The sequence below is a fragment of the Balaenoptera acutorostrata genome, chromosome 1, assembly GCF_949987535.1.
Source record: "Balaenoptera acutorostrata chromosome 1, mBalAcu1.1, whole genome shotgun sequence".
Classification (NCBI taxonomy): domain Eukaryota; kingdom Metazoa; phylum Chordata; class Mammalia; order Artiodactyla; family Balaenopteridae; genus Balaenoptera; species Balaenoptera acutorostrata.
This window is the reverse complement of record NC_080064.1, coordinates 58,016,781-58,043,787: the sequence shown is the minus strand read 5'-3', so window position 1 is coordinate 58,043,787 and position 27,007 is coordinate 58,016,781. Positions and strand designations below refer to the sequence as shown.

General features: G+C 38.3%; 1 protein-coding gene across 5 annotated transcripts in view; it reads right to left on the bottom strand.

Moving 5' to 3' along the window:
• Positions 1-989: 989 nt before the first annotated feature.
• DYNLT5 (dynein light chain Tctex-type family member 5) overlaps positions 990-27,007 on the bottom strand; it is a 32,511-nt gene continuing 6,493 nt past the window's right edge. For 4 of the 5 annotated variants that reach the window (XM_028163004.2, XM_057530478.1, XM_057530471.1 and 1 more), the window contains 3 exons: positions 10,038-10,177; positions 3,701-3,825; positions 990-2,851 (listed from right to left, as the gene is read on the bottom strand). In XM_028163004.2, the coding sequence (XP_028018805.2) occupies positions 2,648-2,851; positions 3,701-3,825; positions 10,038-10,177 (469 nt within the window). In that variant the 3' untranslated portion in view covers positions 990-2,647. The remainder of the gene's footprint in view (positions 2,852-3,700; positions 3,826-10,037; positions 10,178-27,007) is intronic. The other variant, XM_028163008.2, reaches the window with a different exon arrangement.

Genomic DNA, 27,007 nt, shown 5'->3' with positions numbered 1-27,007 from the left:
AGCATAGTACTATCAATGCTTGCGATTCTTTCTTGAAAAGTTAAGATGTATTACATTTTATTCTTAGGTGTTGTCAGGATATGTGGTCCATATACTCAAGATGTTTTCAATCTAGTAAGGGAAACAAAGCTATTATTCAAAACTCAGCTAGAGAAGAATCAGGGGCTCAGCCATGAGAGTGATGAAAGAAGAGTGAGGATGGGAGGGGAGAAATGAATGGAGAAAGATTTAGAGAAAAGGTGAGACCTGAGTTTAATGCTGAAAATGGAAGGAAGCTTCTATAAGTGGAAGGAGGGTGTTCTGAGCTAGGCACAAGCATGAGTGAAGGCTGTGAGGAAGGGATGACACTTTAGGAACATCTATTGAGAAGAAAAAACACCAGGAAAGTTCAGTGGGTTTCAAAGTAAAACAATTCCCTCAAATTTAGTGTCATTTCTTCTTTAAAAAAATGTTTATCTTAAAATTGAGATATAATTGACAGAACATTGTATAATTTTAAGGTATACAGCATGTTAATTTGATACATTTATTGGTTGGAATAGGTGTTAGCTAACACATCTATCAAAATTTCCCAACACAAAGCTTTTTTAAATAATCAGCATTCCTCCAAGTTAGTTACAATTAGTAAGTTTTTACTATATATTCTTATGCTGTTATATAATTGCTAGAATTCATCATTGACTATCTGAATTACAGTACACAGCAATATGCTGGCAAACTGCTTCCTTTTTTTGATTTTTAACTGCCATCATATTGTAAGGTTTTGAATCCTTATACAGCCTAGGACAGATGGTAAGAAATTATCTCATGCTTGAGGTTTTATAACTCTAAAAAATAAGGACATTTTTTTTTTTCCACACACACACACTGTATTTTATTTTTACAAGAGATAGATAGACTGACACCAAGCATTGTACATGGATGACCACAACAAAAGCAACAATGATTGCAATTACCAAACATGAAACACACTTATACTATGAATAAGGACATTTTTATAATGGACTTTCTACATACTAAAAAAATTTTCTTCATACTGATTTATTCATGCAAAATTGTTATATGATTTCCCCTGCTATTGTTCTAAGAGGGGAGATGTTCATAAATGTATAATGAATATATAAAACTCATTTATGTACTGTATTTATGATCTAATCCAGATTCAACACTGGCTATGAAGATTGACAAATCTTGGTTATGATAAATTATTACACAGACATATTCCGACTAAGGCACTAACAAAAAAAAAAACAATGAAAATTGACTAATTCATTTTGAAACGCTACCTTAAAAGCCAGAACAAAGAGAAAAAAGGGATTTAAAAAGTATACTTAAAAAAAAAATACACGTCACCTTGAGGGAAAAATAAGACATCAGTACATGACTATAAAGCACTGACTATTTTCCCATTTGTTAAGTTCGTTTTGATATGAATTACACATCATTTTTTCCTTAGGACTATAGAGTTGCTAATTTTCTCCATATGTGTACACTTCATCTTTGACCTTTAACAAATGTCCTCTAGGCAGACCACTTACCATCCAAGAACAATGTCACAGCACCATTTTACATGCACACAAAGGGCTGAAAACTCCATAAAAATAAATGATCCATGTTATAAGCTACATTAACCCACAGAATAATAAGCTATTGCAGCCCTGTAAACTTTAGTGCCATCCATTCAAAACCACACTGGGTCACTTCAGTATTAAATTCATAGGAACAAAATAGTAAATACACATGTTTTATCTGTTAAGCTGCCAGCTATATATTTTGTGTAAAAGTCTGTTAGCCTAGGAAACCTATTGAAAGGTGTATCAGGCAGTGTATATTTAAAAGCAGTGTCTCTTTCCAATACACAATTTTATGTTACAGATACACTTACTATTAAGCATCATGTATTTTTAATATCACAAGCTCTACTTCAGTGCCCTAAAAAGCCTTTGTTCATTTTGTTGTTTCCATTATTGAAGAGCTAATATTTGGTTCTCCCACAATTTTGTAAAGTGCAGGCAACCCACAAGAGCTTCTAGTTTTAGCCAGCAGTCCTGTGGGACTACGATAATTGTTATGAAATCATTAATTCTACATTAGCAGTTTCAACTGTCAGGTACATATAACAATAATTGCAGTTAATGAATGCTGCTTAACTTATTAAATACAAAATGAAAACCAGTATTCTTTTATACACAGCACTGAGACAGAGTAACATTGATCATTTGTGTATACCACATTGAATATGCTACCGTCATTTATTGGTCAGGGTACATAGCCATATTTTTTAAGACTTCTCTTCATTAAAAAAATAATGCAGGGAATTCTAACTCTCTAATTAAAGTGTAATTAAAATAATTAGTACCCAAAGCAATATTTAATAAGAATCTATGTCTATGAAAAAACAATCCAGCAGAACCAAGACTTAGTTCCTTCTTTGGATAAACAAGAGTCTTTCTTGTGCCACCTTCTCTCCCCCAAAGAGTAAGTATACTCTTTCATACTTACAAGAGCATGAAAAAGTGCCCAAACTTCCAATTGTTTGAAATATTAGTGTTGAGTCTTTCTCAAACGTCTGGGCAGTGAAACTTGTGTGCAAAGATACAGCCTATTTCTTGATTTAAAAAGTATGAACTAAATTTCTTGTTTTCAGTCACTCAGAGTAAACTGTGTAGACATTTGCAAGAGCAAAGAGAGAAGAATTTCTGAAAATGTAAGAGGCAAAGGTATCATTTTTAGGATCCCAGAGGCATCTGCTTCCAATCAATATGCTCTGGCCAGTCAGTTGTCCAATGTGAACCATCACAATTAGCTTATATCGTGGAGTCATCAAGTCCTTGACCTGGGCTTTAATAACCTAGACATTAAAAGGAAAAAAAAAGTCCTCACTTAGTCACATTGAAAGGTAAGAGTTTTAATTTTCCTCATAAATATAGTGGAGTTAATTGAAGAAAACAGCATGATACATTTTGGATCCTTTCAGTAATTGTTGTAGAATGGTAGCTATAATTTCCTTCAAGCACTGTCCTCACAAGACAGGACATTTAGGGACAAAATGATAGCCCCAGCAAGAAATCTACATTTTCTAAGGCACATGGAAAAATGATAATCCAGAGAATAGAGTTCAATGGATTTATTACATTCTTTGAAAATCTATGTTGAGATGGCTTCCCTTCAAAGAATGTCGGCGTTTGAGTTATACCCTCTTGTTAATGTCTAATTAAGGGACCATACAGCTGGAGTCTCCTGTAATATGACTAATCGTGAATGCTTATTAGAGAGTTTGTAATAAAAAAGAAAGTAGAGAAAACCTGATGGAGTGCCAGCATTTTCCTTGATAAAAATAGAAAGGTATTTAAAGGCCACAGTGTTTGCATTTGATGGCATACAAAGAAGGTGTCTTGGGGAAGACAAAATGATTATTAAAATGTATTTTTTACAATAAAAATTTTTAAATAAATGGGGCAGTTTTATACATTTCTTAGACAGAATACATGCAAGTGATGCACATAATAATTGTATTAGACAAAGGCTTTTTACACACACACAGACACACATAGGATATGACCTAATAAATATTTTTATAAAATAAAAATAAGCAGTTTTACTGCTACTGCAAATTAATTGCCTTCATCAAAAAGTAGGGGGTTGTGCTTTCAGCAAATATTCTCATCATAGTTAACACTTTGGGAAATCACACGCATACCTCAGAAATCGTTTTAGTCATCTGTCTACAGAGCTCTGGTTCATATTTTTCTTCTTGTAGGTAGTTAGTTAACACATCTTTCAGAATATGATTGACAATGACAACAGGAAAATTTCTGGTAGGACCTGAAAATACAGATGGAATTTCTTTCAAAGAAGTAATTTCAAATCACATCCATCGACCCCATGGCTTTATCGAAAGAGTATTGAAACATGGAGACATTTAATCTTTTGGATGGCCTCTACTGAAGGAAAATAGGGGTCCCAATTAGGTTTCCAGTCATGTTCTCTGGCCGAGGATGACAGGTTTGTGGACTCATCCATTTACCAGATACCTCAAGAGTGTGTTCTGTACCGTTGAGGTCTGACATTGAAAGTATCCTCCTTCCCAGTTCCTACTACTGATGACTTATTTCAGTATCTCAGCATCTTTCTAACTGGCCCCCAGCTCTTAACGTCTCTCACCTCCAATCTCTATGAAACTGCAGCTGGAGTGGTAACGCCCAGATCTTACCATGGTGCTTCCCTCGGCAAAGTCTAGGGTTCAGCCTACAGCCTCTTCTCCGACCACCACAGCTCTCCACACGAGCGCTGCTCCAGCCTCATGGACTTCATCTGTCCTTTCAAGAATGCATGTGTACATTTGCTCTTCCTTCCCCATCCTGTTCATCTGAGAAATACCCACACATGTTTCAAGGCCAGCTCAAATGTCTTCTTCTCCAGGTAGCCTGCCTCCTCTCCTCAGGTGCAAATCATCCCTTTCTTCTCTGTACTCCCGGTGCACTGAGTCTCCACTGCTATCGTGGCTCCTAATCCAGCTGATAATGGTTAAGGCATACTTGCCTTTCTCCCTTGAACTGGTAAGCTAGATCAGATTTTATCCTCCTCAGAATCTAATACAATGCTAAAGTCATAAGAAGTGTTTAAGGTATGATTTCTGAATTTAAATAGAATTAAACGTTTTATCGATAATAACCATTGTGCAGATAACAGCTACTTTTATTGAGCATTTTCTACAGGTCAGCCACCGTGTTAAGTATTTTATATTCATTACTTTATATGTATAATCTTCCAATAAATCTCTGGGGTGAATCTTACTGTTATCCCCATTTCACAGATGGGAAAACAGAGGTTTAAATATATTGAGTAACTTGCCTAGAATCACACAGTGGCAGGGCTGGGATGTACCCCCTGGTCTATCTGACTCGAGAGCTTAAATTCTTAACCACATTTAATCCACTTTCAGAGCAAAGCTTCAGCTGGATCTTATCCTGCACCCCAGGAATCTTACTTGTACCTCCCAGGAATATTAACCTCATCATCTCTCTGTCATTGCACAACATGTTTATGTGCCCAGAGCCTGGTGTACAGAGGCTCGATCATTATTTGCTGAGTTGACATGGATGAAGAATTATATCCAATTCTATTTTTAATAGTCATCAGTATCTTTTAAGTGTTTATTTTTAATGACTGTATCAGTCAGGGTCTAAGGAAACATATGGCACATTAAAGTTAGGACATTCCAGGAGGATTTAATAAAGAGACTTCTTAGGAAGGTCTGAGCGGAATGAAAGAAATCATGAAGGAAAGTGCAATCCCCCTCGGCTTGCGAAAGTGAGGGTGTTACCCCCATCCCAACCCCAGGCTTGAGGGGTCTGAGAAGGGAACTAGAGCCCAGAAGAGCCATGTGGAGAAGGCTCCCTTAAGAGTAGCTTATGTCCTTCTGTTGATAGATGCAAACAGCCCAAGATGAGCCCAAAGGCAAGGGTTCACACTCCTCTCTTCCTGCTGAAGTTTCCCGATGGCTGAACTTAACCAGAAGGTGACAGCCTGTGCCTAGAGTTGAGTTAGGTCAGCCTCCTGGGGCTCAATTAATAGTATTTTTATTTTGATGATTATATATGAATTGTTCAATTAAATTTAAATCAGCCTGGGGAATGAATGTGGACAAGTAAAACAGAGACATCTGATACAATGAGTATGAAAATTAACCCCAGTATTTAGTCAGCCGGAATCCCTGTTCTACAGGAGAATGACAAGCAGTTATAAACCTATGAAGGGTTGGTCCTGGTTGCTCTTGCTTCATGGGGTCAGAGATAGGGCACCAGCCCCAGTAGGCAAGCTTCCAGATACCTACTGTGTCACCATCCTGTGGATGTTTTAGAAGATTTCCACTTGCATACGCTAGTGAAATGAGGCTAAATTTGAGAGTGGTTTCTCCCTTCCTACTTAAGAAATTAAAAAATGATACTACCAGCTTGGACTAAATTAAATAGACTATGTCCTTTAGATTGGTACCTCTCTTTTTCACTCCCTCCTACCAAGCACTCATATGGCATTTACCTTAACTTGACCTGTATCATTCACATGGAACTTAATTCAGCCATGTATTATAGCGACCGTATGCATTGTTCCCTTCAGAAAATAGTAAATTCCTTCAGTGCATATATTTGTCTGCCTACGCCTAGTCCTCCTCGCTGTGATTTGGGAACAGCATCTCCCCAATGGAGGGAACTGGTCCTCTTCCCACTCTAACCATGTGGTTCTTTAGGCTCTACCATCATTTTCTTTGAGCCCAAGTCCAGATCATGGTTGATTGGCCCTTGATGGACTTGCCCCAAGCCAGGCCAATTAGAGTCCTTTCTTGGAATTTTTATTTTAAATTGGAGCTAGGAAAAAAAAAAAAAAGTCAGTCTCTTTTTGGTGTTAAAAGTTATGACATGTGACTCTCAGGAACTGCTGGAGGCTGTTTCTCATAGTGGGAAGGCAGTCAGGCCACGGTGAGAGAGGGAGACTCACACAGTTTAGGGCTGGAAAGACGGGATCCTGGGGGCACTTGAGTCCCAGTTTCTAGTAGCTCCCACTGTCCAGCTGCACCAATGCCCTTTCTGCACTTGGCTCAGGTTTGTCTTTTTAATCTCATTAACAAGATTCTATTCCGAAAAGAATTTTAAATATAGTAGTAAACTTTTCTTTTCTCACTTCTTTGTGACCTTGGCCCTATACAGCCAGAATTATCTATTGCCTTACTCAGGCTGGGATGCTGAGAGGCAAAGAGAGAGAGTCAATATTCAGCATTTGACTTCCAAAACAAGCTCCCGAAGCTTTCAGAATCAACTAATGTGAATGTCTAAGCTTTTTTTCATCTCTTTTTTTTTTAGAGCAAATTTTTTTCTTTAGGAGGAAAAAATGCTTTTAGAAATCAAAAAGCAAAGATCTGAAGAAGTATCAGGATGGAAAAAAAAAAAAGAAAGAGAAACTTGTCCATAAAAATAAATTTAAGAGAGAATAGATAAACATTTGGTTATTTAATATATCTGTGTCTTAGCTTCCCAAATAGGGATAGTGATAAGAATGATCACATATTGTTTTTTGTTGGGATTAAATGAGACGAAGTATTTAAAATGCTCAGAACTGTGCCTGCCACACAAAAAAGCCGCTCATTAGAGCTTTGCTATTAAGAGTGTTGTAGCTGTTATTGTTGCTACCTTATTCTGAGCAAAGAGATAGGGATTGCTCTTGCTGAGAAGGCAGCAAGAGGGAGAACAGTGTAAGGAGGGGTGTAGTGAGGCCTCCACAGGCGGAAAGGACCCTGTAGGGTGGAGCAAGGTCCGCGCTGAGAGACTGGCAGACTCTGTCCAACAGAGCGTCTGGTGACAGGGCCCGCTCCCAGGAGTTGAGTTCAAACGATGTCTCTCTCTCTGTCTTTAGATTCTATTTTTCAATAATTGGCTTCAGGTGGACTGTCTCGATGTGGCAGCAAAGATGGTCCCCTATAGCCCTTGCGTGACGTGGTGCTCACAGTGTTTTTAAAAAATCAGGTACCTCTATAGTCATTGCTCCAGAAAAAGTCCTGTGGAGAACTCATTCCATACTTAATAGGAAATTATGTTGGATGTCATAGAAGGCTTTTCTTCTTAGTGATCTAAGGTGAAGACCTAGAGTCAGTCAGTTTGAGAAGCAATAACATACTGAATGGGGAAGCAATTTAAATACAATAGTTCATTTAATTCTCACAGTATCCCTACGATGTGTGGACTATTATCCCTACTTGCAGATGAAGAAACTGAGAGTCAAGGATGCTGAATCCCTTGCTCAAACATCATTTATTTAGGAATGGGCAAAATGAGTATTCAGATTCATATACATTGGACCCTACAGCCAGTAGTTTCTTCTGTACTCATGTTTCAGTAATTAATTAATGGGAAGAGGTAAGTGGCTTTCATTGTGAGAAATATATTTTCATTCTTCCATTCCTCCTTTTTAAAAATTATGATTGGGCTTCCCTGGTGGCGCAGTGGTTGAGAATCTGCCTGCCAATGCGGGGGACACGGGTTCGAGCCCTGGTCTGGGAAGATCCCACATGCCGCGGAGCAACTAGGCCCGTGAGCCACAATTACTGAGCCTGCGCGTCTGGAGCCTGTGCTCTGCAACGGGAGAGGCCGCGACAGTGAGAGGCCCGCGCACCGCGATGAAGAGTGGCCCCCACTCGCCGCAACTAGAGAAAGCCCTTGCACAGAAACGAAGACTCAACACAGCCATTAAAAAAAAAAAAAAAAAAAAAATTATGATTCATCTCATTCTTGGTGGCTGTAATTACTTAGATAAAGGGAGGACAAACATGCTAAACATTTAAGATGTGTTTACATGATGCATGTGAAAAAAGTAAACACAGTGATACTGGTGATTGATTTTTTTCCTCACTCTTCTGGTCAGTATTCATTGTGTAGATAGGAGAAAATCTTTGCCAAAGGCCCACAGACTATCTTCTTTCAGATGCAAAATAAACCCAGAAACAAGGGGAAGTGGAAATACATTTTTGATTATTAACAAAATAGCTAGTTAAATGCTCAAAAAATGGATTGTCATGTATAAAAGACTTTAATCACAAAATAATTCACATGACTTTTTGAAAGAAAATATGGAAAATACTTTATACTAAGCTATTTCTAAAATTACTTTTCTAACTTGCTTCAACACTCAGTACTTCTAAAACTGATTAGACAATTTAGTTTATTTGGAGAAATGTTATGAAAATAGATCCTTTTGAAGAAGAAACACAGGGCTTCATATTTCAAATGCTTTATCTTGTGAAAATCAGATTCAAAGCCTTCCAGCATGCAGAGCCCAGAGTCATAGGCACCAAATGGCAAAGCTCTTTAGGTACAGGAAAACCTGACCCAAACTTAGTTTGCCTAACTGAAAAGTCTAAGAGTACACAGCTGGATGTAGGACTTGGTATCAGGCTTCATGTGAGGGCAAGATGGCCAAAGCTGCCATAAGCCCTTATTCTTTCAAGTTTCAGGATATGAACTGCTTCTTCAACAGCCCAAACAACATTTTCTGGATTGAACCTCAAAGGCTTTGATGGCCTTGACCAAATCCCCAAATCAGTCACCGTTCCATCTCTGAAGCCAGTGTCAGCTTCAGCAGGATGCTATGGGCCAAAAGTGACAATGATGGCAGTGGTCGGGCTTCCCCAAAGGAAACTGGGTAAGGCTACCAGAAGGAGTATAAGTGTATCTTGGTTGGCAGGAATATTAGTTGTCTACCATAGGCACTGTGAAAATACCAGTAGAAAGACTAATTATGGAGCCTTATAATCCATGTCGTCTTGGGGATTACTGTAGAAAACCGGCTAGAAGGCCTAATGGGATGTGCTGATGGTCTATAATTTTCCTGAGGTTAACTGACCACAGATGAAAACACTCTGGCCCATGGAGTCTTCCTTTGGTCACTGGTAAGTCTCTGCGGAATTTCTATACAGCAGTAATTATATATGGATCCAGATAATAGTGAGAAGGTACGCATTTAGAGAAAACAAGTAGTTCTATGAGGAAATGTGAATGGGGAATGATAGTCACTGCGGACTCCACCTGGAGTATAGGGGCAGGTGCAAAGATTTTTGTTTTCAAAGACCCAAAACCTCTGTGGGAAAGGTAAACATCTCTGTCAACAGGGGACGAGGAATCATTTGCCTTTGCCTTAAGGCTTTTTTTCTCCACCCATCAGCAACCTTGGTTGGTTTGTTTGATAAAACTTTAATGCATATCTCTTTCATTTAACTCAAGTAGATATAAAAAACTCCACAAGATAACCTGGAAATACCCAATGAACTCCTTAATTCAGTAACACGCACTACACCTCAGTGCCGCCCAGTGACTTGCTTGGTATTTAGAAAATACTGATAAAGAAAAGTAGGCAATGGATACTGGTCCCACTTTGCAGAGGAAGAACTTAAAGCAATACCAAATCACCCAATTAATTAAGATCCCTTATATTGTGCTAGCATTGAAGATAATGCCAGGTTATCAGATATTATTTTAAGTAAATATTACCCATGAAATTAGAAGTCTTAAATAGGACGGAGTGATAAAATAACACACCCAGTTGGTAGGTGTTTTCCATCTGAACTGCGAGGTGAGAGGTATCTTCACGCTGGCTAGGTTCATCCATATAAGACACTGTACTCAGAGAGCTAAAAGCAAGGAGAAAACAAATTTCAACAGTTACTATAACAATAATAGCAAAACACAATGTTGCTGTTAGCAAAAATGTGACAAAAGTTTTATGTTTTCTCTAAAAATATTTCAAGCAAGTCCCCTGTAAATATCCTGGTAATACATTTAAAGTCTAAAACATTTTAGAGATGGAAATATTATCAGTGTAGAGAAGTCACTTGGAGCAGGTCTCAATATAGTGGTTGAAGCCCAGTGCAGTGCCTGGGGCATTTGATTTTCACGAAAGTATTCATGGGTTGTTCCATCTGTGGGCTAACGGAGTAGGTACAGTCAGCCCTTCGCATCCAGGGATTCAACCAATCACGTATTTCAGTTGGTTAAATCCGCGGATGCGGAACCCATGGATATGGAGGGCCAACTGTACTGAGCCATTTTATGTAAGGGACTTGAGTGTCCACTGCTTTTGGTATCCATGGGGGGCTCCCGGAACCAATGCTCAGCAGATACTGAGGGCCGACTGTACGCGTTTCAAAAGCTATTGTCAATTGCATCTCTACTGCAGGTGCAAAAGTCTCTCCTCAAAGTGGACAGAACTCACAAAAGGGACTGGGGATTATGTGAGGAAGCTTAAAATGTTGGGCAACAAGCTCTTTACATACATGGGGGATTATAAGGAGTTTACTATTAAATGTACCTCACAAAATCCCTTTCGCAGAAAAAAGAAAAACGAGAAACTCATCTACATGATGAGAGAAACCGCAATTCACCCAAACTGTAGTAATCAATAAGCATCAATCACCCTTTTCAACATTAAGAAAGGGTTTTGGCTTGGTTGCCAAGGCAATATAAGCTTATCCAGGTGCTGAACAGGAGACCCAAATGAAAAGTAACCCCTAAAGTCCCTCCAGCACTACTTAATCAGAGAAAATTCAGCCGTCACTAATGGCAGTCTCAGATCTCCACCCCAGTTCTCTCCACCTGTGAAACGGAGGTTAAGACAGATATCATTTCAAAAGAAATGATATAACAGTGTGTGTGTGTGTGTGTGTGTGTGTGTGTGTGTGTGTGTGTGTTTTCAGAGTGATTACTTTTATAAGCAGGCTAAGTTTTTGCTTTAATTAAATGAGAATGAGATATTTGTTCTTAATCTTTGGGGACTTTTTTTTTCCTCTCTGCAAGGAGTTTTAAATACTTAGTTCTGAGCTGTTGGGAGTTAGTGAGCTTCCTGCAAATTGCTATTTTAAGAAAATCACGGATATTATATTTTAAAAATCATTTAATACAATTTAAACAATAAATTAAGGTTTACCCACCCAGCCCAAGAAAGTGATGTAAGACATTATGGCTGCTTTTCCACAATGGATTTCTGGATTAGTGAGTTAGTCTTCATTCTTATAACACCTGCTTTCCTCAATTTTCTGCTGCCCTTTGAAGTAGCAACCAACCTGTTTAGCCACGTTGGCTGCAGGTGTTGTGAGCAGCGCCAAAGATGGTAGCTTCTGCTTAGAAAAACCAATGTTGCATAAGCCCCTTGATTTTAAGATAAGCCAGCCTGCCCCAATATTGTATATGCTACTTTTTTTTTGCAAAATATTTTCCATCAATTGTCTCATTTTATCTTTAAAATACCCCCTTTAAGGAAGTAAAAGAGTCATTATTCTGCCCATTTCAGCAATAAAGGGAACTGGCAAAGTGCTTAACTGCATACACATACGAAAGGCAGACTTAGATTTCAAATACTCTATTTACCTCTGTAACAAAGTTTCATATATGATCATATCTGATAGAATGGAAATAGGGGCAATGACTGACTGAAATAATTAACAGCTGCAATTAAAACTTACTTGCACAAACATAAGAAGATGTTAATAAAACCCTATTTCTTTTCTACTAAACGCCATATTAAAAACTCATAGGAGAAGTAGAGTTTGTACAAAACTCAAATTAGCAGAGTTAGAAGTCTAACACAAAAAAACAAGTAATGATATTTTGCTTTGGATACTATTGCTTTGGTATTGCCATGTTACTAAAAAAATGATATGCAGTGCAGTTTGTAATATTATCAGTATGATATTGGTAGCTGTCATAGGGCAGCTTCAAAACCCCACTGGCTGAAGATTGATGTGCAGATAGAAAGTTTTTTAGAGTGACTTGTTTTTGAAATACTGAAGGTGATTTTGTACAGTGCCTTTTTATTTCTACAGCAATCTGTAAACAGTGTATGCTTATTGTAAAAATTTCAAAGTGTACAGGAAAGTATAAAGAACAAAGTAAAGTTACACAAAAAATTACTAACCTCAGTGGTTATCTAACCACTCTTAATATTAAAAAAACTTTTCAGACATGATTTTACATATGGGATCTATTATAGATGCTGTTTTTTTTTCACTCAGAAATATATAGCAGATAACTATGTCAATAAATAGTAATCTGCATCCATGTTTTAAATATCAAGACAGTATTTAATTTATGAACATACTGCATTTTATTTAAACAGGCCATTTAGGTTGTTTTCAATATTCCATCATTATAAAGAAAACTATAATGACCATTGTGGCAGGGACTGTCATTTGCTTTCCAATGTTGTTTTCTTCTTCCGTGGTAGCAGAACCAGAAATTTGTGGGAATATTTCTCTCCAAATTGAAGACAAATGCTTGGACTCTTTAGTGCTACTGGGGCCATGTGGCTTATGAGCCAATAAGATGTAAGTGGAAGTTAGGGGTGAAAATTCTGAGAGAATTAATTCAACCAACTAAGTCAACCAGCAGGGGCCTGTTCATGATTGGACCGTGGATATGATGGCAAGAGCTCAGCAGCTATCTTGGATCTTGAGATGACCTTATGGATTATAGATCAGAAGCTAGAAGACTAGTCCTTCTAGACTTCTTTTATGTAAGAGAAAATATATTTCTATTTTGTTTAAGCCACTGTTTTTATTTTTTATAAAAAGATTTTTATAAGAAGCATTAGATATAACTGATACAAATTTTAACTGATAACAGAGTTTGGAAGTGGGATGCTGCAAGTAATAGAGCACAAAACTTGGAGTTAATTTTGTGGAAGAGATGGGGCTTTGGAGAGTGAGATTTCAGAGATTTCAGATATATTAACCTGGCTTCCCTTATCATGCAGAAGGAAAATATTTGGTTAGTCTATTGATTTCTGTACATTGGAAATCTGACCATGTATCAACCAAGACTATAATTTCATGTAAATTATAGAAAAATTTTACTTTTTTAAAAACCCTATTTATGGTATTTTTTGAAACTGATATCTGATAGTTCCTATATTAGAATGAGATGCCTCAGAAGAAGGGAGAGAGAAAAGAGAATAAGTTGAACAGAAAAAATACAATATTTATTGCATGAAAAAAGACAAAAAGAAGACATAAAATATTAAAAATGCTTGCAATTACCAATGTCAGTTCAGAATACTGACTTAGAAAAACGTGTACATATTTTCTATTGATAAACAGCTTTATTCAAGCCCTTTGAAAATTTTAAAGATAAAAATGTGAGATGCTTCAAAGAGCAAATTTATAATTTTAGTTACCAGTGCTGTATTCACAGCACAACAAATTTATTGGGTATATTTCACAACATTACACGTGGATGAGTTTCTGTTGTCTATGACCAGGCCTTCCCTAGTTTATAATAATAATCCTTCTTAGATACATGATCTCACTGCGAATGGAACGCTGTAGTTGATTTTTTTAAATGTGAAAAATGTTCTTGCTGTCTATGTGTTTCATCAACTTGTTGGCATTTATGGAAGAAAAGGATTTCAACTGGCAAAATGTGCCCAAAGGAGTTGTAAAGTTTTAGGCAGGAAGGTAGATTAAAAGTAAAAGCAGGAAAACTGAAAGTCTGGTGTAAACTGCTGGTGAAAACAGTGAACACATGAACTAATATTATTCTAGAAAGAAGAGTAACAATTTGTAACCAATATAAATTTCCATTAATACTTGGAATCACATGTACCACTGCTCAGGACAGACTTGAAATTAGCCTGGTTGTGGAAATAGCTGCATGAAATTGGTACACAATAACAAAAGTAACCCTCTTACATTGTGTCCCATGCTAACCCAACAGCCTGTGTTATGATTATGCAGAAAAGAGCCAAAAAAATTAGCTAGGGAGTTGGAATATGTTTATTTTTCATGAAATTCAGTTTTCCTGAAAACATCTTACAAATTTGCATGCTGACCATTCCTTGAATTACACAGAATAAGTACAAGGCATGTCTTATTGTCATGATGGTTGGAGATAGAAACAATAATGTCGATTAAATCTCACCAGCCATAATACCATCTAATTATTATTAATAATTCATTTCCAGACATTTTTTTTTCATTTCCAGACATTTTCACTGCCATTATGCCTTAGATGTTTTAAACTGCAGTAAGAGATAATATTTGAATAGATAGCTAGCCTTGAAGCCATTCATTTAGTAGATTAAGAAGGTCAAACTATCACCTCTTTCTTCGATTTGTAACTGTGAAATGCCTGGAACTACCGTATTTTGAATGGGATCATTTAAGCATGACCCTCTCTTATTTTTTAAAATCTGTTATTAAAGTCACGTGCTGCCTTCCAGTGGGGTTATTTCAGAGAGCACAGAGAAAAAGAAGGCTTCAGGGTATAAATTTGTACATGTGTTCTTTTCTTTTTGCTTCATTCTTTCAACAGCTATTTATTGCCCACCATGTGGCAGGCAAAGTGGGAAGTACTGGGGATACAAAGGAAAATAAGACTTCCTGTGCTGGAGACACAAGATATAGAAAACAAAATAAAATATGCATCAAAACTCACTCGGGAACTTTCCACCTCAAAATGTCTATGGACATTTTTATGAATATTATGCTTAAGACCAAAAGCATACCAACTCTTCCCCCATCAGTGGAAGGTACAAGTTGTCTGTTAAGGTAATTTAGTTGTGTGTAGCCATTTAGTTTTATAGCAGTTTTGCCAGATTTTTACATAGTTTTGAGATATTTTATTCACATTATGGGTCCCATCTTACAAGTAAGAGAAAGGTTGTAATGGAAACAAAAGTCAAGATATGTTTTCAAAAATGAAAGAGGAGAGAAAATGACATGATATGTGTTCTTGTGGGATACATTTTTAAGAGTAGGAATGATTCTGAAGGACAAAGAATGAACCATGCAACCTGTGAAAAGTCTAGCTCTGAAGTGATTGAAGATAATCCAGGAAATGTGACTGACAAAGTAGAACAATCTTGAGTGGGTGAATAGAAAGTCAGAGTTAGTGTCTGAAGCCCACTGTTGGATCTCTTTATCCAAGAGAAGGTGAGGTTAAGGTCAAGAGCAGCTGACGAAACTTCTGTTGCAGCTCCTGGATGAATGCACAGTTCAAAGTCGCATTACCCTCGGCAATCATCAGAGAGGTGAGGCTGGGAGTGTGTGTGCCATGGTTACCCTTACAGTGCCATGGAGATCATCAAGGAGTGTCGTCTATCCCAACAGATGTTCAACACAAATGATAATGTTCTTCTTCTTTTTTTAATAGGTGCACAATGGAATGTTTCAGCAAGAAGGTAAAGTATACCTTGTTTTAAAAATTTGAACAAACATTTTTCTTTTTGTTGTAAATGCATCTTATGTCTGCAAGATGAAAGCCCTTAGTCACCCTGGACTTCCATACTTGGACCTGTGAACCTAACCTGTTTGTGTTCAGGAATTAGTATAATACAATAATTATTCATTCTATTGTCAAAAAATATTTATTGAGTGACTGCTATGTGCCAGGTACTATTCTAGGTCCCTGGGATATAAAAAACAAAAAAACCCCAAAACAACAACAACAACAAAACGAAAACAAAAAAAACCCATAAAACAAAAACAAACTAAAATCTCGGCCCTCATGGAACCTAGTGAGAAGAGACAGAAAAAAGACAATAAAATACTAAACAAGTAAGTTATATACTATGTTAGAAGATGATAAGTGCTACATGGGAAAGGAGAGCTTAGTTAAGGGAGCTTGGAAGTGGATGGGAGAGAGGCAGTTGTGTGTACTTTTAAACAGAATGATCAAGATAGATCTCCCTGAGCAAAGAGTTGGAGGAGGTGAGGAAATGAGCCATGTGGATGTTGGAGGGAAGGGTGTGTCGGGGGAGAGAAAAGCACATGCACAGGCTTCGAGCAGAGGCTGCCTGGTATTTTTGAAGAAGTGCATAGAGGCCAGAGTAGCTGGAGAAGAGGCAGCAAGCAGGAGGGTGGAAGGAGATGAGGTTACCCGGGTGTCAGGTAGCTGGACCATGTAGAGTTTTGTGGGCCATCTTAAAATCTTGGCTTTTACTCTGATAAAGTGGGAGCCTTTATAGAGTTTTGAGCAGAGGAATAGCAAGATCCATGTTATATTTTACAATGATAACTCCAAATGTTGTGCTGAGAATAGGCTGTAGGGCAGCATGTGTAAACACAGGGATTCCAGTTAGAAAGCTTTTATAGTAATCCAGGGGAGAGATGGCAGTAACTGCTAGGAACAAAATTGTGTCTCTTCAAAATTCGTAGATTGAAGCCTTAACACCCCATGTGAGTGTATTGGAGATAAGGCCTTTAAGGAGATGATTAAGGTGAAATGAAGTCGTAAGGGTGAAGCCCTGAACTGATAGAACTGGGCTCCTTACGTAAAAGAAAGAAACAGCAGCATTCTTCCCTCCATGCAAGGACACTGTGAAAAGGTGGCCATCTGCAAGTCAGGAAGCGGGCCCTCACCAGAACCTAACCAAGCTGCCACCTGATTTCAGACTTCCAGACTCCAGGACTGTGAGAAAATAAATTCCTATTGTTAAAGCCACGCAATCCGTGGTATTTTGTTATGGCAGCTCAAGCTGACTAATACAGTGACCCAGACCAAGTGGGGGGGTAAGTGGTAAGTAGTTGGGTTCCTTTTTTTAAAATTAATTAATTATTTTATTTATTTATTTTTAGTTGAGTTGGGTCTTTTTTGCTGCGCGCGGGCTTTCTCTAGTTGCAGCGAGCGGGGGTTACGCTTGGTGGCGGTGCGCGGGCTTCTCATTGCGGTGGCTACTCTTGTTGAGGAGCACAGGCTTTAGGCACGCAGACTTCAGTAGTTGTGGTGTGTGGGCTCAGCAGTTGTGGCTTGCAGGCTTGGTAGTTGTGGCGCATGGGCTTAATTGCTCCACGGCATGTGGGATCTTCCCGGACCAGGGCTTGAACCCGTGTCCCCTGCATTGACGGACAGATTCTTAACCACTGTGCCACCAGGGAAGTCCCAGTAGTTGGGTTCTGAATATATTTTTAAAATTTATCCACCAGAATATCCTTTTGAATGGGAAGGAAGGTAGTTAAAGAGTTAAGTTGTGAGCATGTTGAGTTTGCAATGTCTGCTAGGTACTGAAGTGAGGGATCAATAGGCAGTTAGACCTATGAGTCTGGGGTTTGGGAGAGATATGTAGGCCGGAGAAATATATCTGGGGGCATAGCACCATGTCTCAGTCACTAGACTGCAGGAGATTCCCAAGGGGACGAGTGTAGGACAAGAGAAGAAGGGGACAAAGGGACAAAGTGCTCCCTGAAGCACTCCTACATTAAGAAATTGGGGAGAAGAGGAGGGACCAGTGAAGAAGATTGAGAAGGACTGACCACTGCATCAACAATGTGAAAGTCATTATGATCTTGCCAAGGGCAATACCACAAGTTCAGGGACAGTCTATTTTGTTCACCACTGCATCTTTGGCACATAGCACAATGCCAGTAACCCAGGCAACAAAAATGTGTTCAGTAAACAAAAGACATGATGCAGTGACGAAGTCATTGTTATTCTCATTTTATAGATAATATATTAAGACAAAGAATATTAAATAGTAGCTAGTTAACAGAAGATCAGGGATTCAAACTCAGGTCTAGTTTGATGCCAAAGTTCTATGTAATAATAATAATCAATACTTGCTCTGTTCTTCGATGTGCCAAGAACTATTCTAGTGCTTCCATGTATTATTTTAATAAATTCTCAACATGCCTGGAACTGACAACTATTATTTTTATCCTATTTTATAGAGGAAGAAACTGAGGCAAAGAAGGCTTAATAACTTATGCAAGACCAGCAGCTTGTAAGTGCTCACACTGGAATTGACCCCAGCCAGTGGTGGCAGAGCAGGCCTCTGAGTCACCCGTTTGACTCCCTGACTAAGCTCATGCTATTCCATTCACTCCTTCAGAGATACAGTTGACAACGTGGGGGTTAGGGGTGCTGACCCTCTTTGCAGTGGAAAATCTAGTAGAAGTTATGGTCGGCCCTCAGTATCCATGGTTGCATTTCCTCAGTATCCTTGATTCCACATCCACAGCTCCAACCACGGATCGTGTAGTACTGCAGTATTTACTATTGAAAAAAATCCACATGTAAGTGGACCTGCGCAGTTCACACTTGTGTTGTTCAAGGGTCAGCTGCACTGCAATAGTTAGCCAGGGCTGCCATAACAAAGTACCAAGTCTGGGGGGCTTAAACAACAGAAGTTTGCTGTCTCACACTTCTGGAGGTTAGAAGTCCGAGAACCAGGTGTTGGCTGGATTGGTTCCTTCTGAGAGCCATGAGGGAAGGATCTGTTCCAGGCCTCTCTCCTTGGCTTGTAGACAGCCATCTCCTCCCTGTGTATCTTCACATCGCCTCCCTCCGTATCTTCACATCGCCTCCCTCCAGGCCTGTTGGTGTCCAAGTTTCCTTTTCTTATAAGGACACCAGTCACATTGGTTTAGAACCCACCCTAATGAACTCATTTAAACTTAATTACCTCTTTAAATAAGAGGTAATTAAGTTTACCTCTTATTCCAAATAAGGTCACATTCAGAGGTACTGGGGATTAGGACGTCAACGTATGAATCTGACAGGGGTAGTGGGGTACAATTAACCCGTAACAAATAAAAATACTTTCATGAGGTCTCTAAATTCTAGTGTCAGAGAACCACAGATTATTTGCTCTGTCATCTGGGAATTGTGATACTCTGGCCAGTCACTTTACCACACCAAGCCTCAGTGTCCTCAGTATATGGGGTTAATAGGGCATGTATATCCCTATTTTTCCTAAATACTGTTAGATTTCTTTGCTGAGTGCCTATATAAGCTATTATTCTCACTAGCCTTGCCAACATTTGGTGTTATTCTCCCTTCTTATGTTTTGCCATTCAGTTGGGTGCAATATGGTATCTTGTTTTAATTTGCATTTTTCTCTTTCCAAGTGAATTTAAGCAACTCTTCACATTCTGCTTTACCATTTGGGCTTTGCTTCTGTAAATTGCTATTTATCTCTTTTGATTATTAAAAATTGTTTTCCAGATTTTTAAAAAATTGTTAATATTCATGAGTTTACAAATATATATCTTCTCCTGGCCGACAAACTGTGTCTATTGTATTCCTTGTTGAACAGAAATACAAGTTTTACTGTAGTTGTATTTATCAAGTTTTTTTTTTTTTTTGCTTTATGGTTTTAGTTTTTCATTTTGGGATCTTATTTAAGAAATCTTTCCCTCTCACAGAACACAAAGATATTCTATACTTTCTTCTATTAGCTTTATAGCTTTCCACATTTCAGTCTTCCATCTGGAGTCTACCATGCAAATGGTGTAAGAATCCAGCTTCATTTTTTTTCCTTCATATAGTAAGCCAGCTTTCTCCCAAAACAATCTATTAAAAACCCATCATGTGGGCTTCCCTGGTGGAGCAGTGGTTGAGAATCTGCCTGCCAATGCAGGGGATACGGGTTCGAGCCCTGGTCTGGGAAAATCCCATATGCCGTGGAGCAACTAAGCCTGTGTGCCACAATTACTGAGCCTGCGCGTCTGGAGCCTGTGTTCCGCAACAAGAGAGGCCGCGATAGTGAGAGGCCCGCGCACTGCGATGAAGAGTGGCTCCTGCTTGCCGCAACTAGAGAAAGCCCTTGCACAGAAACGAAGACCCAACACAGCCAAAAATAAATGAATACATAAATAAATTAATTAAAAAAACCCCCATCATTTCTCACTGAAAAAATCAAAGAGGAAATAAAAAAAATCTAGAAACAAATGACAATGAAAACATGATGACCCAAAACTTATGGGATGCAGCAAAAGCAGTTCTAAGAGGGAAGTATATAGCAATACAATCCTACCTCAAGAAACAAGAAACATCTCAAATAAACAACCTAACCTTACACCTAAAGCAATTAGAGAAAGAAGAACAAAAAACCCCCAAAGTTAGCAGAAGGAAAGAAATCATAAAGATCAGATCAGAAATAAATGAAGGAAACAATAGCAAAGATCAATAAAACTAAAAGCTGGTTCTCTGAGAAGATACACAAAATTGATAAACCATTAGCCAGACTCATGAAGAAAAAGTGAGAAGACTCAAATCAATAGAACTAAAAATGAAAAAGGAGAAGTAACAACTGACACTGCAGAAATACAAAGGATCATGAGAGATTACTACAAGCAACTATATGCCAATAAAATGGACAACCTGGAAGAAATGGACAAATTCTTAGAAAAGCACCACCTTTGGAGAATGAACCAGGAAGGAATAGAAAAATATAAACAGACCAATCACAAGCAATGAAATTGACACTGTGATTAAAAATCTTCCAACAACAAAAGCCCAGGACCAGATGGCTTCACAGGTGAATTCTATCAAACATTTAGAGAAGAGCTAACACCTATCCTTCTCAAACTCTTCCAAAATATAGCAGAGGGAGGAACACTCCTAAACTCATTCTATGAGGCCACCATCACCCTGATACCAAAACCAGACAAAGATGTCACAAAGAAAGAAAACTACAGGCCAGTATCACTGATGACCACGGTTGCAAATATCCTCAACAAAATACTAGCAAACAGAACCCAAGAGCACATTAAAAGGATCATACAGCATGATCAAGAGGGGTTTATCCCAGGAATGCAAGGATTAACCAACATATGCAAATCAATCAACGTGATACACCATATAAACAAACTGAAGGATAAAAACCACATGATCATCTCAATAGATGCAGAAAAAGCTTTCGACAAAATTCAACACCCATTTATGATAAAAACCCTCCAGAAAATAGGCATAGAGGGAACTTACCTCAACATAGTAAAGGCCATATATGACAAACCCAGAGCCAACATCATTCTCAATGGTGAAAAACTGAAACCTTATCCACTAAGATCAGGAACAAGACAAGGTTGCCCACTCTCACCACTATTATTCAACACAATTTTGGAAGTTTTAGCCACAGCAATCAGAGAAGAAAAAGAAATAAAAGGAATCCAAATCAGAAAACAAGAAGTAAAGCTGTCACTGTTTGCAGATGACATGATACTATACATAGAGAATCCTAAAGACTCTACCAGAAAACTACTAGAGCTAATCAATGAATTTGGTAAAGTATCAGGATACCAAATTAATGCACAGAAATCTCTTGCATTCCTATACACTAATGATGAAAAATCTGAAAGAAAAAGTAACCATTTATTATTGCAACAAAAAGAATAAAATACCTAGGAATAAACCTATCTAAGGAGACGAAAGACCTGTATGCAGAAAACTATAAGACACTGCTGAAAGAAATTAAAGATGATACAAACAGATGGAGAGATATACCATGTTCTTGGATTGGTAGAATCAACAATGTGAAAATACCTATACTACCCAAAGCAATCCACAGATTCAATGCAATCCCTATCAAACTACCAATGGCATTTTTCACAGAACTAGAACAAAAAATTTCACAATTTGTATGGAAACACAAAAGACCCCAAATAGCCAAAGCAATCTTGAGAAAGAAAAACGGAGCTGGAGGAATCAGGCTCCCTGACTTCAGACTATACTACAAAGCTACAGTAATCAAGACAGTATGGTACTGGCACAAAAACAGAAATATAGATCTTTGGAACAGGATAGAAAGCCCAGAAATAAACCCATGCGCATATGGTCACCTTATTTTTGATAAAGGAGGCAAGAATATACAATGGAGAAAAGACAGCCTCTTCAATAAGTGGTGCTGGGAAAACTGGAGAGCTACATGTAAAAGAATGAAATTAGAACACTCCCTAACACCATACACAAAAATAAACTCAAAATGGATTAAAGACCTAAATGTAAGGCCAGACACTATAAAACTCTTAGAGGAAAACATAGGCAGAACACTCTATGACATAAATCACAGCAAGATCCTTTTTGACCCACCTCCTAGAGAAATGGAAATAAAAACAAAAATAAACAAATGGGACCTAATGAAACTTAAAAGTTTTGCACAGCAAAGGAAACCATAAACAAGACTAAAAGACAACCCTCAGAATGGGAGAAAATATTTGCAAATGAAGCAACTGACAAAGGATTACTATCCAAAATTTACAAGCAGCTCATGCAGCTCAATATCAATCCAAACAGCCCAATCCAAAAATGCGCAGAAGACCTAAATAGACATTTCTCCAAAGAAGATATACAGATTGCCAACAAACACATGAAAGGATGCTCAACATCACTAATCATCAGAGAAATGCAAATCAAAACTACAATGAGGGGGCTTCCCTGGTGGCACAGTGGTTGAGAATCTGTCTGCCAATGCAGGGGACATGGGTTCGAGCCCTGGTCTGGGAAGATCCCAAATGCCGCAGAGCAACTGGGCCCGTGAGCCACAACTACTGAGCCTGCGCGTCTGGAGCCTGTGTTCCGCAACAAGAGAGGCTGCAATAGTGAGAGGCCCTCGCACTGCGATGAAGAGTGGCCCCTGCTTGCCGCAACTAGAGAAAGCCCTTGCACAGAAATGAAGACCCAACACAGCCAAAAATAAATAAATAAATAAATAAATTTATTAAAAAAAAAAAAAAACTACAATGAGGTATCACCTCACATCAGTCAGAATGGCCATCATCTAAAAATCTACAAACAATAAATGCTGGAGAGGGTGTGGAGAATAGGGAACCCTCTTGCACTGTTGCTGGGTATGTAAAAACTAAAAATAGAACTACCATATGAGTCAGCAATCCCACTACTGGGCATATACCCTGAGAAAACCATAATTGAAAAAGAGTCATGTACCACAATGTTGACTGCAGCTCTATTTACAATAACCAGGACATTGAAGCAACCTAAGTGTCCATCAACAGATGAATGGATAAAGAAGATGTGGCACATATATACAATGGAATATTACTCAGCCATAAAAAGAAATGAAACTGAGTTATTTGTAGTGAGGTGGATGGACCTAGAGTCTGTCATAGAGAGTGAAGTAAGTCAGAAAGAGGAAAACAAATACTGTATGCTGACACATATATATGGAATCAAAAAAAAAAAAGAGAAAAAACTGGTTCTGAAGAATGTAGGGGCAGGACAGGAATAAAGACACAGATGTAGAGAATGGATTTGAGGACATGGGGAGGGGGAAGGGTAAGCTGGGACGAAGTGAGACAGTGGCATGGACATATATACATTACCAAATGTAAAATAGATAGCTAGTGGGAAGCAGCCGCATAGCACAGGGAGATCAGCTCAGTGCTTTGTGACCACCTAGAGGGGTGGGATAGGGAGGGTGGGAGGGAGACGCAAGAGGGAAGAGATATGGGGATGTATGTATATGTATAGCTGATTCACTTTGTTATAAAGCAGAAACTAACACACCATTGTAAAGCAATTATACTCCAATAAAGATGTTAAAAAAAAAAACCCATAATTTCTCCTTGCCCATATATTATGTTCTATATATTCATAGGTCTACTTCTAAAGTTTCTATGTATTCCATTGCTCTATTTGTCTATTTCTACACCTATTTGTTTATTCCTGTATTTATTATTATTTTTACTTACTACAGCTTTGTGGTATATCCTAATATCTGATAGAGTAAATTCCTCCTCTATGCTCACTCTTCAAAGTTAACTTACTCAGAATTACAAAGTTAAGTTACTCAGAATTCTTTCCCTATTTATAAAATTTAGAAATGGTTTGTTGAGTTTCTCAAAACATACAAATAGGTTTTGATTGAGATATGTTGCATTTGTAGATTAATTTGAGAAATATTGATATGTTTTTGTGTTAAGCAGTTTCATCTATGAATTATTTCACTATTAATTCAAATCTTCCTTAACGGAATGCCTTTACCTGGGATCACATTCACAGGGCACTTTTCACAAAGATGCCAATGAAGGGTTATGTACAAAGATGTTCCACATGGCACTGCATACCTTGGCAGGGAGTGAAAACCAATCTGGGTGTTCATCCCTTGGGGAATGGATAAGAGCACGAGTGATGGATGTATATTAAGGACTACTATGCAGCAGTAAGAAGCAAAGAGCTAGATATCCATAGTCACATGAGTAAATATAAAAAAATTAAACTATTGAATGAGATATGAGATTGAGAAAACAAAGTGAGATTTATAGCACAGTACCATTCATGTAAGTCAAAAACGCATATCTTTGTTAAGTACTTGTTCTGTAATTTTTTATGAGAGTCAGTCAGGTGAAGTCACAAAAGGAGTCAGAGGACGGGTTCATGAAAACAGTTTATTATACTCACAGGTCCTAGAGGCAAGATACACAACATGCCACACAGGACCATGTGGAAAAATGCCAGTGTGGTCAAGAGGCAGAAGACGGGAGCAAGGGAGAGCCAGTGGCCTTTATTGGGGTTTCCCAGGGAAAGGCAGAGCGGTGCAGGGGAAACAGCTCAGGTCTGGCCTGGTCTGAATAATTTCAGGGGGCTCTAAGCTATAGGAGAGGCCCCTAGTTGCCTGGTACTTGGCACTGGGATGATTAGGGCAGAGAAATACTGCCTCCTGGGATGTGTGGGGGGCCAGAGAGAACGGGTCAGGATGCCAGCTGGTTAGTTTGCATATTAAAGGCATGCTCCCTGCTGAGTCCTTGGCTATCTTTAATAACTGGCTAGCCCTGGGGTGGGGGGCAGCCTCTCCCCAGCCAGAAAGGTTTTTGAAGATGTCAACACATCATAATACACAGAAAATTAAAAATATATATAATATAGTATTTAAGTATGTATATTCTTGTAGTATATTTAGTATTTTGTGCATCAGAGTGGGTGCCTATTGGGAGATGAGAGTGGGAGTGAGGATGGGGAAGAAGGGGGCAATCAGGCAAACAAGGGGTCCTACTCATATTAGCGATGACAATGTGCTACGAAATGAGGAATAGTTTCAACTCATCTCGGCTCCTGAGAGAAGTAAGATAATAAATGAGATGAATGAGGATAATAAAAGTATCTTCTCTACTTAACCCCCAGGGTTTTTATGAGATTCATATGGATATTGTATGTGATGTATCTATTAAGCACAACTTAATATTAGCTGTTATTGTGGTTTAATTTAGGAACATGGCCAATGCAGTTTCTCAAGCTTCTCTCTCTTTGGAGGGAAGCTGTGTCTCATCCAGATCTTGTTGGGGGCTTTAGTTTGATTCAGATGGCAATAGAGCTTATCAAAAGGAGGAAACAGGCCAGGCAACATCATTTTTAACTGCACATAAGCGGCTCAAGTAGTATAGGTTGGAATCATTGAATAAATTCATCACATTTAAAATGACTTGTTCATTGCCTTTCCCACCAGATTATTTCTGTGTGGTTCACCACCTACTCATTGGTCAATAAACATGTATTTCAAATGAAGCAATGAACGTAATCTTTTCCATTTTTTCCAAAAAAAGATTACCATGTGGCTTTAAGTTTACTTGAAAAATGAGATTCTCTAGAGAAGAAAAACCCTACAGTTAGTCACCTTTATGTGCCTAACATGTGGCACGAAGTGGAAGCTTAATAAACCTTGAATAAATGAATAAGTGGAAGAATATAATGTGGCCTAACTACTGCGTTAGATGCCACCAGTGGGTTCAAGTGGAGGGCTCTGGGATCCATCAAAGTTCTGGTTCATGATATCACTGTAATTTTGGTTTGAGGCAAAAGAGAGACTCTTCAGTCTTCAATCTTAGGCTTGACCTACCAGTTGAACTACTGGCCTCAGAGATAAGAAGCCCGGATATCATGTCACATTATCCTGGGAAAGTAATTTAATCTCAGGCTTCTATTTCCATTTTAAGGATATGAGAGCAGCACATCTGTTCAAATACTCTTTGAAAGCTGCCAAAACCTGTTTCCAACAAGAAAGATGTCATTGTAAATACCTGCTCTTACCCATGGATGGGAAACAGAAGGTTCTGGTGAATGTGTCGAAGAGTTTCATTGATGCAAGTTACACGTAGATAGCCAATTTTCAGAGAATGAGAATTTTTGACTGTAAACAAAAGCCCGTTTTGCCACTTGCTGATTCTGTAGCTTTGGAGCCACAACCTCTCTAAGCATGTTTCTTCATTTGTAAGATGAAGATGCTAACAGCATCTCTCTTATAGAACAGGGGTCAGCAAATATTTCTGTCAAATGCCATATAGCAGATATTTTCCACTTTGCAGACCCTGCATTTCTATTGCAACTACTCAACGCTGCCATTATGGTGTCAAAGCAGCCAGAGACAATACATATATGAATAAGCATGGATGTGGTCCAGTAAAAACCTTATGTATGGATACTGAAAGTTGAGTTTCTTATAATTTTCACATGACAAAAAGTATTATTCTCCTTTTGATTTTTTTCAACCATGGAAAAACCTTTATACGAAAACAGATGGCAGGTTGGACTTGGCCCTCGGGTCATAGTTTGCCAACTCCTGATACAGAGCGTCTCTGAAACTTAAATGAGGTCATAGTGAGGGCTCAGTAAAATTTAGCTTAGCACCCTTATTATTATCAATTATTTAAGTGAAAAGCAACAAAATTCAAAATTATAGATAAAGTATGATGACAACTAGTTAGCTATAGGAAGAAATATGCCAATGCGCTAACAGTTATGAT